We start from the raw sequence: 14,385 nt of genomic DNA, 5'->3' as shown, positions 1-14,385 counted from the left end.
TGTGAAAGTGATGAAGGAAATTTTTTTTTCTTTTTTTGGTCACACCAGAGAAGAAAGACATTGGCCAGTGGTGATTAAAAGAAAAGCAGAGGGAAGAGGGAAAGAAACCAGGTCCTTGATGGCATTGTTGAACTGCTGAATCAAACCAACACTGAAATCTTCCATTTCTCTGAACCTTCCAGTTACATGAATCAATAAATCCTCTTTATTGTTTAAGTCAGTTGGAATTGGGTTTTCCATTCCTTACAAAATGAAGAGTCTAGGCTGATACAGAATGGTGGTTTTGGGAGAATCGGAGAAAGAAATGGCTTTAACCATTTTAATTGTCCAGTTTCCATATTTAGCAAAGATTAAAATACAAAGCTGTCATTTTGCATGGTATCTGTAATAATACACTGAATGAAACCTAGAAATACAGAGAAGGGAAATAAATAAAATCTTGCCCAATGGATTTTTAGTTCAATTTAAAGGCAAAAATAAATAGCTTGCCAGATGGAAGACTACAATAGTCATCCTTAAAAGGCTAATTATTGGTCATTTACCCAGATGGAAATTTCTCTTTATCATTTACAAGGCCTTGTTTTGAAAATATCCCTTTAGAGTAAATCCTTTTGCATGTTCTGAGTCTTTTAGGAATCAGGAACAAAATCTTTGTTTATAGAGTTTTTATATGACAGATTTTCTCAATATGAATATGGCTCAAAGTGATGACAACATCAATAGAAACTCAAGGGTATCACCCTTCTGTGTGTCTAGATGATGCAAACTAAATGTTAAGCAGGGAAGGTAAATTGGGGAAGAAGAAAGTTATCAATTAAGGAATAGATAAAAATGGTGAACTTAGAAAGAAGGCTCCTTTTTTTTCCTCATTAAACTTTTGTTTTAATGGGTCTCAAAATTCTGTGACAGATTTTTGGTCAAGTTGTTTCCATTAAAAAGTACTGATTTTTAAAACTAATAAAACTGCCACATCAGGCTCCTCCGCTGGGAGCCTGCTTCTTCCTCTCCCACTCCCTCTGCTTGTGTTCCCTCTCTCGCTGGCTGTCTCTCTGTCAAATAAATAACTAAAATCTTTAAAACAAACAAACAAACGAAAAAAACTAATAAACCTGCCACACACACACACACAAAATGGTCCACAAAACATTCTCCTTTCCTTCTGAAGGTTTTATGATGCATTGTTATCATTAACCAGTCTTTTACTCTTAAACTTAAATGGCCAATGACACAAACAGTTCTGAGACTGGTCTTCCACCACTGATTAAGACTGGGGTGGCGGGTAATGGCGATAATATTCGTTTAGCCCTCTGAGCTTTCTGGGCAGACTTGGTGGCCTTGCCAGCTCCAGCTGCCTTCTTGTCCAGTGCTTTGATGACACCCATAGCAACTGTCTGTCCCATGTCATGAACAGGAAAACGGCCCAGAGAAGGATAGTCAGAGAAGCTCTCAACACACATAGGCTTGCCAGGAACCCTATCAACAATGGCAACATCACCAGATTTCAAGACCTTGGGACCATCTTCCAGCTTTTTTCCAGAACACGACCTATCTTCTCCTTCAGCTCCGCAAACTTGCAAGCAATGTGAGCTGTGTGACAATCCAGGACAGGTGCATATCCAGCACTGATTTGGCCTGGATGGTTCACGATAATCACCGGACTCGTGAAGCCACTTGCTTCCATGGGTGGGTCATTTTTGCTGTCATCAGCCACATTGCAACAATGAACATCTTTGACAGATACGTTCTTGACATTGAAGCCCACATTGTCCCCAGGAAGAGTCTCACTCAAAGCTTCATGGTGCATTTCAACAGACTTTACTTTAGTTGTAACATTGGCTGGAGCAAAGGTGACCACCATGCCAGGCTTAAGAACACCAGTTTCCACTCAGCCCACAGGGACAGTACCAATACCACCAATTTTGTAGATGTTCTGGAGAGGCAGACTCAAGAGCTTGTCAGTTGAATGAATTGGTGGCAGAATGCAATCCAGAGCTTCAAGCAGTGTGGTTCCACTAGCATTCCCATCTTTATGGGTGACTTTCCATTCCTTGAACCAAAGCATGTTAGCACTTGGCTCTGGCATGTAGTCACCATTCCAACTAGAAACTGGCACAAATGCTACTGTGTTGGGGTTGTACCCAATTTTCTTAACGTAGGTGCTGACGTCCTTAACAATTTTCTTGTATCTCTTCTGGCTGTAGCGTGGCTCAGTGGAATCCATTCTGTTAACACCAGTAATTAGTTGTTTTACACCCAGTGTGTAAGCCAGAAGGGCATGCTCACGGGTCTGCCCATTCTTGGAGATACCGGCTTCAAATTCACCAACACCAGCAGCAACGATCAAGACAGCACAGTCAGCCTGAGATGTGCCCGTAATCATGTTTGATAAAGTCTCTGTGTCCTGGGGCATCAACGATGGTCACATAATACTTGCTGGTCTCGAATTTCCACAGGGAGATATTGGTGGTGATACCACGTTCATGTTCAGCTTTCAGTTTACCTGAGACCCAGGCATACTTGAAGGAGCCCTTTCCCTTCTCAGCAGCCTCCTTCTCAAATTTTTCAGTAGTTCTTTTGTCGATCCCACCACATTTGTAAATCAGATGACCAGTAGAGGTAGACCCACCCAAATCTACGTGTCCAACGACAATGATGTTGATGTGAGTCTTTTCCTTTCCCATTTTGGTTTAGGTTGAGTGGTGATTTTCACGACACCTGTGTTCTGGCAGCAAATCCATTGTGAAAAAGCAGAAAGTAGGCTCCTAAAACCAAGTGCTCTGTACCAGGCCTAGGGAAATCACTTTTGTTTTATTTATTCAGTGAGTATTTGTTAAGTATCCATGCCGTGCATAGCCTGTATCAGTGCTACATGGAATAGTCACGAATCTAAAAGTCACACCTCATATTCCAACTCAACATCACTTCTTCCATGAAGCCTTCCCTTTTTAGGCCAGACCCATTTTCTGATCCATTGTACCTATGAAAGACACTGCATCATTTGATTTTGTTATTTACTATTCTTTATTATACTCTAATGTATGTGAAATAGTGAATTGTAGGGATTTTGGAGACCACACACTATGTATGAATCCCAGTCACTTTATCTGTTGCCTGTGTGACTTGACAGTTCTCTGGCATTTTCTGAACCTACTCTCTGAACCTTGGCTGCCTCATCTATAGAAAGAGAATAATGACTCGTACCTCCCAGAGTTGTGGTTGTGAGGTTTAAAGGACATAATGAATGTGAAGCACTTATCCTAGTGGCTGAATGATAATTAGCATTCATAATAATACATAATTAATTATAATAGATTTTATATTGAGAAGTAGGTTTTTATATTAGACCAATCATGTTGAGCCAGATGTTTTACATTTAGTTAGGCAGTAAATGTTTACTGAATTGAAATCAGTTTTGGCTTGGACTTTGAGGAAAATATAAGATTTTGAGACATTGTTACTTATGCATATAGTATATAATTTATAATCTCAATTTACCAATAATTAGGTGCATTGAATTCTTGAAGCACTTTGCTGCTTCTAAAGTAAATGTAATGTATTTGGCATAATTTGATTCTCTCTGTCATCCCATGATCTCTTCTGGGTAGGTATAGTTGCCTGTGTTTTATAGTTGTAGTATTTGGGGATCAGGAAGGAGAAAAGATGGCACTGTCTATAATTGGAAGAATTGAACTAAAGCCTAAATCTTCTGAATGTGACCTATGGCTTCCTTCTGTAAAAAATGACTGAAATCACCATTCTTTTTGATTGTTCTTAATGACTTGTCTTTATGAATATGACAACTACTGCAAACTCTTTTAGAGTAACATTAACTTCCTGGAAGGAGTAGTGGAGGATGGGGAAAAAACAAAAGGGAAAAGTGGTTTAAAAAGGCTTTTTGTGAGATGAGTAGAATTCTTTCAAGCCCCACTTTTTTTTAAGGAATTTATTTATTTATTTGAGAGAGAGAGCAGGAGTAGGGGAAGCGGCAGAGGGAGAGGGAGAAGCAAACTCCCCACTGAGCAGGGAGCCCAATAGAGGGGCTCAATCTCAGGACTCTGGGATCATCACCTGAGCTGAAGGCAGATGCTTAACTGACTGAGCCACCCAGGTGCCCCTAGAGGCACACATTTTTGAGAGGGTTTGTATTGATGTCATATAAAACTAAATTTCTTTTTTTAAGATTTTGTTTATTTATTTGAGAAAGAGAGCATGAGCATGAGCAGGGGGGAGGGGCAGAGGGAGAGGGAGAAGCAGACTCCCCGCTGAGCAGGGACCCTGATGTGAGGCTTGATTTCAGGACCCTGGGATCATGACCTGACCTGAAGTCAGATGCTTAACTGACTGAACCACCCAGGTGCCCCTAAATCTAAATTTCTGAACAATTTTTGAAGAATATTAATTTAAAAAAAATATTCCCTGCTTTTAAGCAACAACCACTCTTTGGAGACAATTGTTTTTCTTCAGAAATTTATCTTGGGGAGAACTAAAAGGGGAAAACAAAACACTCAATCACTTGAGAACAGAACTGAAACAGAGAGAGACGAAAAAGATTTTTTAGTCTGAGACAATGGTTTCAGATGACCATAAATAAACTGATTGTTGCCCAACCAGCAGCAGCATATCAACAGAATATAAAGATAATATTTCTACATTAGTTATGTTCTGAGAAGTAGATAAGGCCCCTGAAATAATTTCTCAAGAAGTAATTGTAGCAATGTAAAAAATAGCATCCTGGTATAGTTCGACTCTTGATACAAATCAACTGAGTATGCAAGTTTTTATAGCAAGGGCATTTTACCATCCTGTGTCTTCAATGTAATTGAATATGTGGCCAGTGCTGAGTATATAAAACTGCTCGTGCAGAGTTATTTTTAACTGTGATTCAGAAGGAGGTAAGCTTATGGGTTTAGCAATGCGTGTGCTAGGAAAAAAGAAATAGTCTTAATTTGGTTTAAGATGAATATAAAAATCCATGAATTTTATTCAAGACTTTCTCAACAGAGTAACAAGGACATATTTTTAATTAGTCTAGTACTTAATAAGTCAAGTACTTAATAATAATTTATTTGATTATTTGGGGACACAACAAAGAATTCAGCTTATAAGCTTGGGTACTAAGAGAGGACAAAGCCTAAAACTATGAGATCAGTGGGAAATTCTTCAGAAGTAGCTATGAATTCAATGGTAGTTCATTGATGAGAGATATCATCTTAGACTAGAGATGTCACAGAAGGCTTCAGTGAAGAGGTAGGTCTTCTGTGGATACATGGTTAACAGAGAAGGTAAAAGCCACAAGAAGCAAGATGTATAGAATGTGCAAAGGTCCCATGTGTAGGAATAAGCATGATGCTTACAGAAAACAAGGAGGGGGGACTGTTCATTCCAGCCACATTAATCTTTCCTTCTGTTAAATGTTTATATACTTCCCATCTTTGCCCTCCATTTGACAGTAATTGTATAGTATTATATTTGCTTTCTATTGCTGTGTAACAAATTATCAAAAGATTACTTAGCAGCTTAAAGCAACACCCATTTATTATCTAATAGTTCTATAGATCAGAAGTCCGGATGGGCTCAACTGGGTTCTCAGCTTAAGGCTTCACAAATCTGTTATCAAGGTGTCAGATAGTTTGAGCTCTTAACTGGAGACTGGTGAGGAATCTATTTCCAAGCTCATTGCAGTTATTGGCAGAGTTTAATTCCTTGGGGTTGTAGGACTGAGGTTCCTGTTTCCCTGTTGGCTATCAGCAGGAATCTTCTCTCATGTAGAGGATGCTTGCATTCCTTGCTACATGGCCATCTCCATCTCAAAGCCAGCAATGGCCTGTCAAATCCTTTTTTATTCTTTGAATCTTCCTGACTTCCTTTTCTGGAACTAGCAGGAGAAAACTCATTTCTGCTTTTAAAAAGCATTTATATGATTTTATTTTATAGTAGGTCTCCTTGGATAATCTATTTTAAGGCCAACTGATTAATAACTTTAATTATATCCACAAAATCCCTTTTGCCATGCTATGTAACATAATAACGAGAGTAACAAGAAGTGCTGGAGATTATGGGGCCATCTTAGAATTCTGCCTACCACAGTTAAAGTTGTTATTTGGGAATATCACGAATAGGTATGTTTTCTCCATAGAGCTCAATTGTAAGCCACCTGAAGATAGGAAGTTCTCTTCTACTTCACTAAAGTTCTCCACAGCATTTATAACAGTCTATTTGTGTTAAATACATTTTGAATTAAATTACTTTGTTCTAGAGGGAGAAGAATGAAATGTGCCTGTTGTCTTGAAGGCTTTTTACTCATTAAATTTGGGCCCTCGGTTCTAAAGCTAAGTGAAATGTCATTCAGCTGTCTAGAAGCATTCAGATTGATCCAGCTAAACTGTCCAGTTATTTCAGGCAATCTGCTTTCATGCTTGGAGGGTGATTGTTGTGGGACATTGGGGTTTAGAATGCAAATTTCTGAAATATAGAGATGAAAGTCATGCATGTTTTCTGGGATGTCTTCTATTGTTAATGCTTAATAAATAAAGTTGAAATAGGGATAAAATAACATGTTCATGAGTTTTATTGTATTGGTGGATCTGACCTTTATCTTATAATGTTATTATATGATTTAAAAGTTTAGGCTATCTTTCCAATTTTTTGGATGATGTAAATGTTTTGAAAAAAAATCAAAACTACTACTAATAAAGATGGATTAAATGTATTTTAAAGCAGTACAGTAGACATTTCCTTCTATGAGAAGGAACATGTGCATGCCAAACTCTGGTATCATCAGGGTGGTTAGCTGTGTGATAAAAATTTTGAATTCCAGGAAGGGAAAGAGAAATTATCTTTAAGAAACTTATATTTTTTCTAGGAAGAGTGAGAGAGAAAACTTGAGGCTATAGACAAAAACATCATAAGGGTTAAGAAGTTAGTTCAGATGGTAATTATAAACAGCATTTGAGAACTGACTCTGAAAAATAGGAAAGATAATAACCCCCTGCCCTATCACTGGTATTAATTGTCCTGAAGAGATTTCAGTTCTATTATATACCTCTGAATGGATCATTATCATTATTTTTTTAAAGATTTTATTTATTTATTTGACACAGAGAGAGCCAAAGAGCACAAGTGGGGGAAACAGTAGAGGGAATGGGAGAAGGAGGGTTCCTGCTGAGCAGGAAGCCCAAGGCAGGGCTCGATCCCAGGACCCTGGGATCATGACCTGAGCCGAAGGCAGCCATTTAAGTGACTGAGCCACCCAGGGGCCCCAGATCATTATTATTTTATATAGTCTTAATTTGCAATTTGGAAAATGCTCTGCCAAAAGGGCTTTATACCTTCCTGGCTATTTCCTATCTCAACCCCAAATCCAAGACTGTCACTATTTTAACCCTTTATAATACCAACCCATGAAGGCAGAACAGTGTGTTTTGAACTTCTTAAAAGACTGTGCAAATGATATGGTGTTCTTTTTTTGCAGTAGAGAAAATTGATAGCCAGATGCATCTGAAATCCCTTAGCAAATTTATGCTGGAGTTGGCAGATTTTGTCGAGTCCCTGTCACCTGGCTGCTGTTCCTCTAATCATTAACTTCCTTTACGATTAGCCCTAATAATTAGCTTCCTCTAAGGAACAAAAAAAAAAAAAAAAAAGGAATAATCACCTTTCATATTCCAAGGTGTTGCTGCCAACATTTATTATCTACACCATATTTACTGTCACAGTAAACTTGTGCTTGACTTGTTTGTAGGGATGAGAGTTTGAATCATGTCTTCCTCAGTTGCCTGTTTTGGCCAGTGACAACAAAAAGACAGTAGGAATAAAAAAAGATATATCCATGACTATGCAGAGATGGCAGTTCTCTGTTGCTTTCAAGGAGATGATATTAAGAAATGAATCTTAAGAGTACAAAGGCTTTGCTATGAACAAATGCAGCATTTTGCAGTACCACGTGTTTCCAAATAGCCCTTAGGTCTCTGTAAAGATCTCTTCATCGTAGAACACATGAAATAACACTGACTTGTTCACTTATTATGTTTTACCATTGCCTTTCTCACATGAAACCTTTCAATAAATCTTTCTGGAAAGTAGTGTATTTAAACTCAGCAGCGGCACTTAATGATACAAGAACAGTTCTTTCTAGTGCCACTATCTAGAACAGAATAAGAACAATTTATAATAAGAAGTTAAGTTGTTTGAGGAGTTTTCATTAGAATTGTAGAAATGGGTGAGCTGGTATATTTGCTAAGCTGAATTTCAAATAGCTGACTAGGGATAACATGGTTAGACTCTGCTGTTTTCTTACGAACTTACTACAAAAAAGGCTATAGACATGTCATGGATTACTTGTGGCATCATTAATATTTTAAAGTGTGGCATTATAAAATATTTAAATGTAAATATTTTGAGGTGAGCATCTTAATACAGTTGCAGCACAGTAAGATTAGAAAGGTCTCATATGCAGCATTTTAATTAAATCCATAAAGAACACTCCTTTAACTTCTATGCAAGCTCTGGTTTAAATCCAATATAAAGCTTGCATTTCATTGATTGCTTCCACAAATTATGTGTCGCATAGTCACACTTTTTTTTTCCATTTTTTTCAGAGACAAATGATAATTCTTCCACTTGGAGTTTTCCCCAAGCAACTTATTAGAGTATTAAGTTTACAAGGACTGGTTACATGAAACTTACTGATCATATGTATATATATATATACACATCTTTGGGTTTAGAGGGACAAGTTTCCTATAGTGGCATGTCTAATGCACAAGCGTTTGTGTTTTGATGGAGCCAATGAAAATATTCTCCCTACTTTTAACGTATTTACGTATTTTAACATATTATTTTTTATTTTAGCACTGTGATTTTCCACAGAGAATTGTCTTATAGAGACTTTATCATCATCATCAGTAGTGGCATTTTCTCAGTGTCTAAGTGGGAATAAAATAGAGAATAGATAGAACACAATTAGAATGCAAGTGTATTCAAAGTATGTGTGTATATATATATACACACACATATATACACACACATAAATATAATATACATGTATATTTGTATATATATGTCTGTATTCTTATGTAAGTGCAAGCTATGGTGATGAACAGCTGGAAAGTTAATATTTCTTTCATTTTTTTCACTTATTTCTTCCTTCTCTCCTTCATCCACTCAGCAATCACTCACTAGGCATTTCCTATGTGCCAGGCACTGTGCCAAGTTTTGCAGAATAGAACAATGAAACAGATACAATCTCTATCCTCAAGAAGATTACATCTAACCCAGGAAATAGATAAGCATGATAAGTCTTTTAGTTCCATGCCTAATACCTATTTTGGACTTTTTCCTTGCCCTGTACTGTGCTCAGTCCCAGATGTGTATTGTGATCAGTCTAAGGTTTTGACTTAGAGTCTAGGCCTCAGACTTCATGGCCATGCCGTCCCCTACTTCCCCAGCCTTCCCTGGACTTAGTGCTGGCCATGTGACTCAATTCTGGCCAGTGAAATAGAAGTTAAAATAAATTTTGTGGGAGGATTTTTTTTTTTAACCTAGAAACACTTTTGTTGTCCTGGTAAATGAAGCGACACTGATGGGACCACCCCCTCTCTTCTCTTTTACCACCTTCTTCTGTCTTAAATGTGGATATGAAACATTATCAGATACCTGGTAAAAATGAAGGAAAGACCAGGAGAATCCCAGAGACACCAGGAAACTGAACCAGTGCTGGCAGTCTCCTATCTCTGACTTATTATTTTGGGAGAAAAATAAATTTTTAATTATTTGAATCACTATTAGTTAGATTCTCTGTTACTTCAAGTAAATTACATCCTGAGTGATGCAAAGAGTAAGCGGGCAATTACAGTACAGGGTAATAAATGCTATCAAAGGGTAAGTACAGGTGCTGTTTGAATACATAACAATATTCCTGTCATTTGGATTCAGAGCAGGCTTGGTAGAGGACCAATGCCCAAGATGATCCTTAATTAGGTTCTCTGGCAAATTCACTGTAGTGAGTCATGAATATTGTAATCCTGATGTCTGCAAAGAATTTTTTGTATGAAATGTGCCAAATTCTTCATTTTTATAGTTAGGCAGCAATGTTCTTTTTTTGTGTCTATATTTCTAAGAGAATTAAGAGCTTTTAAGAGTTTAATTTTGTTTAGGATGAGTTGGTCATGATACCATCAGAGACTCCAGTGCTGCTGGTTGAAACAAAGGTAGTTTTAAGCAGCACTGCTTAAGGGGCGGGGGGCCCTTAGCCATTCATTTGGCCACCTCTGTGCAGAAATGGCATTGTCTGGATCAAGTTGTCTCTGGGCACCTCAATTTCATAAGAAGATGACAACTTACTTCTGGCTTGGCCAGCTGTTGAAGCATAGAGAACTGCAATGAGCCTTCAACCTAGAATAATAACAACCTAGGTACTTGAAAGAAGGGCTCGCCCTTGCTCAGTCCTTACTGATAATTTGGTTGAAAGAACATACATGCTGGTTTGCTCAAAGGATTTGCAGTCCATTTAAAAATTTGATTGCTAGTTCGTGCCAGGTAAGCAGAGAGCTGGAACCTCACCCCATTTCTGATCTCCCCTGTAGAATTGCTTTTGCCAACCTGAACTTTGACATTTCATCACTTGACTACTTTCAGTGTGTTAAAAGAAAGAGTTGTATGAGACGCACTGTCACACTTACTATAAGGGTGCTATGGAGGTGAAGTTTACTACCTCACAAAGTTTACTTCCTTTCAGATCCATGTGAAAAACATTCCTTTGTTCTTTGTATCAGGAAGAGTTGTGCTTCTTCTAAGGAATTGGTGGGTTTTATCTTATGGACACTGAGAAGCACATAATTGTTCATGTTTCCCTTCCTGGTATGACTGATATAATTCCCAATTTTTGGCTCACTTCTGGCAAATAAATATCAGACTTCTTCCTTCTTTCCTCCTTCCCTTCCTTTTTCTCTTCCTCCCTCCCTCCCTTCTTTTTTTCTGCTAATCTCATTCATGGGTTTATCTTATTTTTTTTTTTTCTTTTCTTTTCTTTCTTTTAGAGAGGGAGAGAGAGGTAAGGGGGAAGGAGCAGAGAAAGAGAGAGAGAGAGAGAGAAAGAATCTTAAGCAGGCGTCATGCCCAGCACTTAGCCCGACATGGGCCCTGAGATCATGACCTGAGCTGAAATCAAAGGTCAGATTCTTAACCCACTGAGCAACCCAGGTGTCCCCATCTTACGTTTATTACTTGCATGTCTCTTTTCCTTTCCTAATTTATTCCTGCTTTAAAATTTGGTTTTCTTCTATTTTGTGGTATTGCATGAATTTTTGCTAAATGTTTCATATCGTTGCTGGTATAAGTCAGGATATGTGTGCATATATACAAGCCAGAACACATGAGAGGAAGCATTTTGCCTGTAGCACTTCAAAGTGAAACGTTTTTTTCTGTTGCTTGATTTAAGTGAGTTTAGAGTAGGGGTTCCTTTGAAAGTGTGTCCTCAACATGACTCTTAATATTATAAGAAATGTTTTACCTTCCCCAACCCCCCCTCTTCAGTTAACTTCACTTTGGCTTAAAAGTGTTTTTGGCTGAGAAAGAAAGTCTATAATTGATAGTTCTCACAGAAGTGTTTGCAATTAAAGTAGAAGCTTGGGGAGAGGAGGTTGGGGAATGCGTAAAGAAGATTTTCCTTTTTCTTTTTTTCCTCTTTGAGTTGTAACACCAAGTCAGATTTTTTCTGACCTTAAAGTGTTGGTTTGAAATTATCTGGCAATCTGAGTGCTATCACTTAAAATACTTTTCTTTTATTATCAGAGAAATTAATAACAACCAAGTATCTGAGCTGGAACATTTATTATATTCTGATGTGTAGCCCTTGTAAACTTAATAATGGGTTAATTAAATGTTAACCATACAAACAGTTGCATAGGATTTGTTATAATAGATCTTGAGAAGATGAGTAATTTTTTCATGAAGGCAGAGACATTTTTTTTCCTGAAATTTTTAGTGATTGCTCTAAGACTTTAAGGAGATGGGCATGTTTGGAACAATGAAGTGAAATAGGGTGGAAAAATCCTAGTCAATTAGGAACTTGCTCCCCTGGTGCCCAAAGAGATTCTAAAAGAACCCAAGGGAACTCTGGCTTCCTCAGTAGGATGGTAAGCAAGGAGGGGAGGGCTTTCTTCATTCATTTATTGCCATTCGACCTCATCATAGAGACTGAGGTGAAGCTAGGGCAATTTGATGGCTTTGCATGAGAAGAGGAGACTTGGGTTGGATCCCACCTTCCCTGACCAATCTGACCGGGCATTTTGCCAAAGACAACAGCTTAGCACTCATTTTTCCTAGATCCATGAGAGGGGCAAGACTTCCTTTACCTGTGGCTGAGCTCTCTGTTTCTCTGTTGTATGGGGAATCATTGCTGACAGGGAGAAGAATCTCCAGCTGGGGTAGGGGTATCACATGGTCCCCTTCTGTCCCCAACACACATATACATACACAGAAGAGAAATTGTCACATTAGGTTTACCTACTTATCTAATCCTTAGGGAGCCTGGAGCAGATATCCCTCTACTCCAAATATTGAGAATGTAGAAATTAGAGGCTGGGAGTACTGGAGCTGGCGGGAATAGCATTTAGGTAAAGCACATTTCATTTGTAAGGATATAAAATATTTATTTAGGAAAGAACATGGCTGAGATTATATTCTGATATATAGTTATCTTTTATTCTTCCTGTATTTCCCATTTTGTCTTCCAAGGAGTCAAATGGATAATGTGCTCCTTTGTGCTTATCGTCCCAGGGGATGAATGCAGCAGGCCAACCAGCAAAGTGATGCATGCCAAATATTTCCTTTCCTGTCTTTTGTTTCATCAAGACTCAATCCAAGAGTTAGAGTATTTGTAGGTACAGACAGTGTCTCATGCAGGAGAAAGGAAAGTAGAACTTTACCTCAGGTTAGTGAGAGAGTCCTCCAATGTCTGCCATAGCGCCAGCCAAGTCACAGAGAATGGGAGGAGGGGTGAACCTCTGAAATTCTTGCCTTTTCTTACACAGATGGCTGAGAAGATATTTATCATCCGTTCCTTAGGACTTGTTAGTCCAGATGTTCACTTGAGTCTTCAGAATCTTTTGCAAGGCTGCCTGTGGTCCTGTCTGCCTTTCTACTGCACACAGCTGTTTTCTCTCAGTGGCTTTGCTGCTTATCCCAGTGGTCCTGCTGGCAAGCAGAGCAAAGCTCTTCTGGGCTCTGCAGACCCATAGAACTCTGTCTCTGTCTCTCTCTCTTCTTTTCATCCAGGAGAAATCCCCTCCCCTTTCCTGCCTTTTTTCTCCCCCCTGGGGGAAATCTCTTTCCCTTCAAGTTTCTGGCGGATACAATGTCATTTTTTGAAAATCCTCTTCTTTTCACCTCCTCTACAGAACTCCAAATCTTAGGCTTTGAAGATAATAGGAAGATTGGAGGCTACTTTCCTCCTTTTTCCATATTTAATTTGAGCAAGGAGCACAGTTTGGCTGCTTACTTGAATTAAGGGAAAAGAAAGAGGAAATTGCAGATAGAAAAAACCTTGCAGATCAGTATTTCAAAATATTACCCTAACCAAATGGGACCATTGTGAGATAGGTATATAAGATGTGCAGACAAATCACAGGGAATTTGGCAAATATTTACTGATCCCATCTGTCCTGAAACTATTAGAAGTATAGACTTCCCTCTCTTCCCACCAAGGCCTTGTATGTATTCAATATTTTTCCAGTTGGGTGGTATTGGGGTAGTTCAAGCCCTTAGTAAGGGAATGTGGAAGCCACTGAAGACCACGAAGCCAGAACATGATTGCCGTTTGCAATCTATGGGTCTTCTAGCTGACAAACAATATGTGGGATGAGGAAGGGAAAGGAACAGGACAGAAAATGGAGGTAGGGGAATGCCATTTCCTCCACATTTTGGGAGCATGCAATGTTTAATCTCTTCTTAATGTGAAAAAGCTACTAAATCATGTCTTATATTTACAATGACTTTTTATGAGTGACGCTATAGCCCCTTATTATTTCTGATTTTGTATCCTTTGTATTTAACTTTTGATTTTTTCCAGATTTTTTTTTCAATTTTGAGCTTCTATTAAATCAAGGTTTCATATATTAGTTTTACTTGAAAGGTTTTGATTTAGTCCTTTACCTGAGGACTAAGCTTTGATGTAAAGCTGGGCTTTTTGTGAAGTGTATCCCTCCTTTATAGATCAGCTCCTTTTGTTTATACCTGGGCATGAAATGTGCCTGATGACCCACTGAGCCATACAAAGAAAGGATCTCTGAAAAGTAGAGAAAATGACTCTGCTGGCAGCTCCTGAAATACTCCCCCAGATTGTGGCTGAAGCAATTTAAAATGTCCTTACTACATTGCCCATAGCTG

At 38.4% G+C, this 14,385-nt stretch overlaps 1 protein-coding gene across 1 annotated transcript; it reads right to left on the bottom strand.

Annotated features, from left to right (window-relative positions):
* Positions 1 to 1,211: 1,211 nt before the first annotated feature.
* Positions 1,212 to 2,681, bottom strand: LOC103666362 (elongation factor 1-alpha 1-like). Its single transcript, XM_040620862.1, is given in 3 exon segments — positions 1,212 to 1,540; positions 1,543 to 2,384; positions 2,386 to 2,681. Coding segments are annotated over 3 exon segments (1,467 nt in total).
* Between the last annotated feature and the right edge of the window lie 11,704 nt (positions 2,682 to 14,385).

Source organism: Ursus maritimus, unplaced genomic scaffold (assembly GCF_017311325.1).
Source record: "Ursus maritimus isolate PB19 unplaced genomic scaffold, ASM1731132v1 scaffold_36, whole genome shotgun sequence".
NCBI classification, from domain to species: domain Eukaryota; kingdom Metazoa; phylum Chordata; class Mammalia; order Carnivora; family Ursidae; genus Ursus; species Ursus maritimus.
Note: the sequence above shows the minus strand (reverse complement) of the source record. Positions and strands in the feature narration are given on the sequence as shown.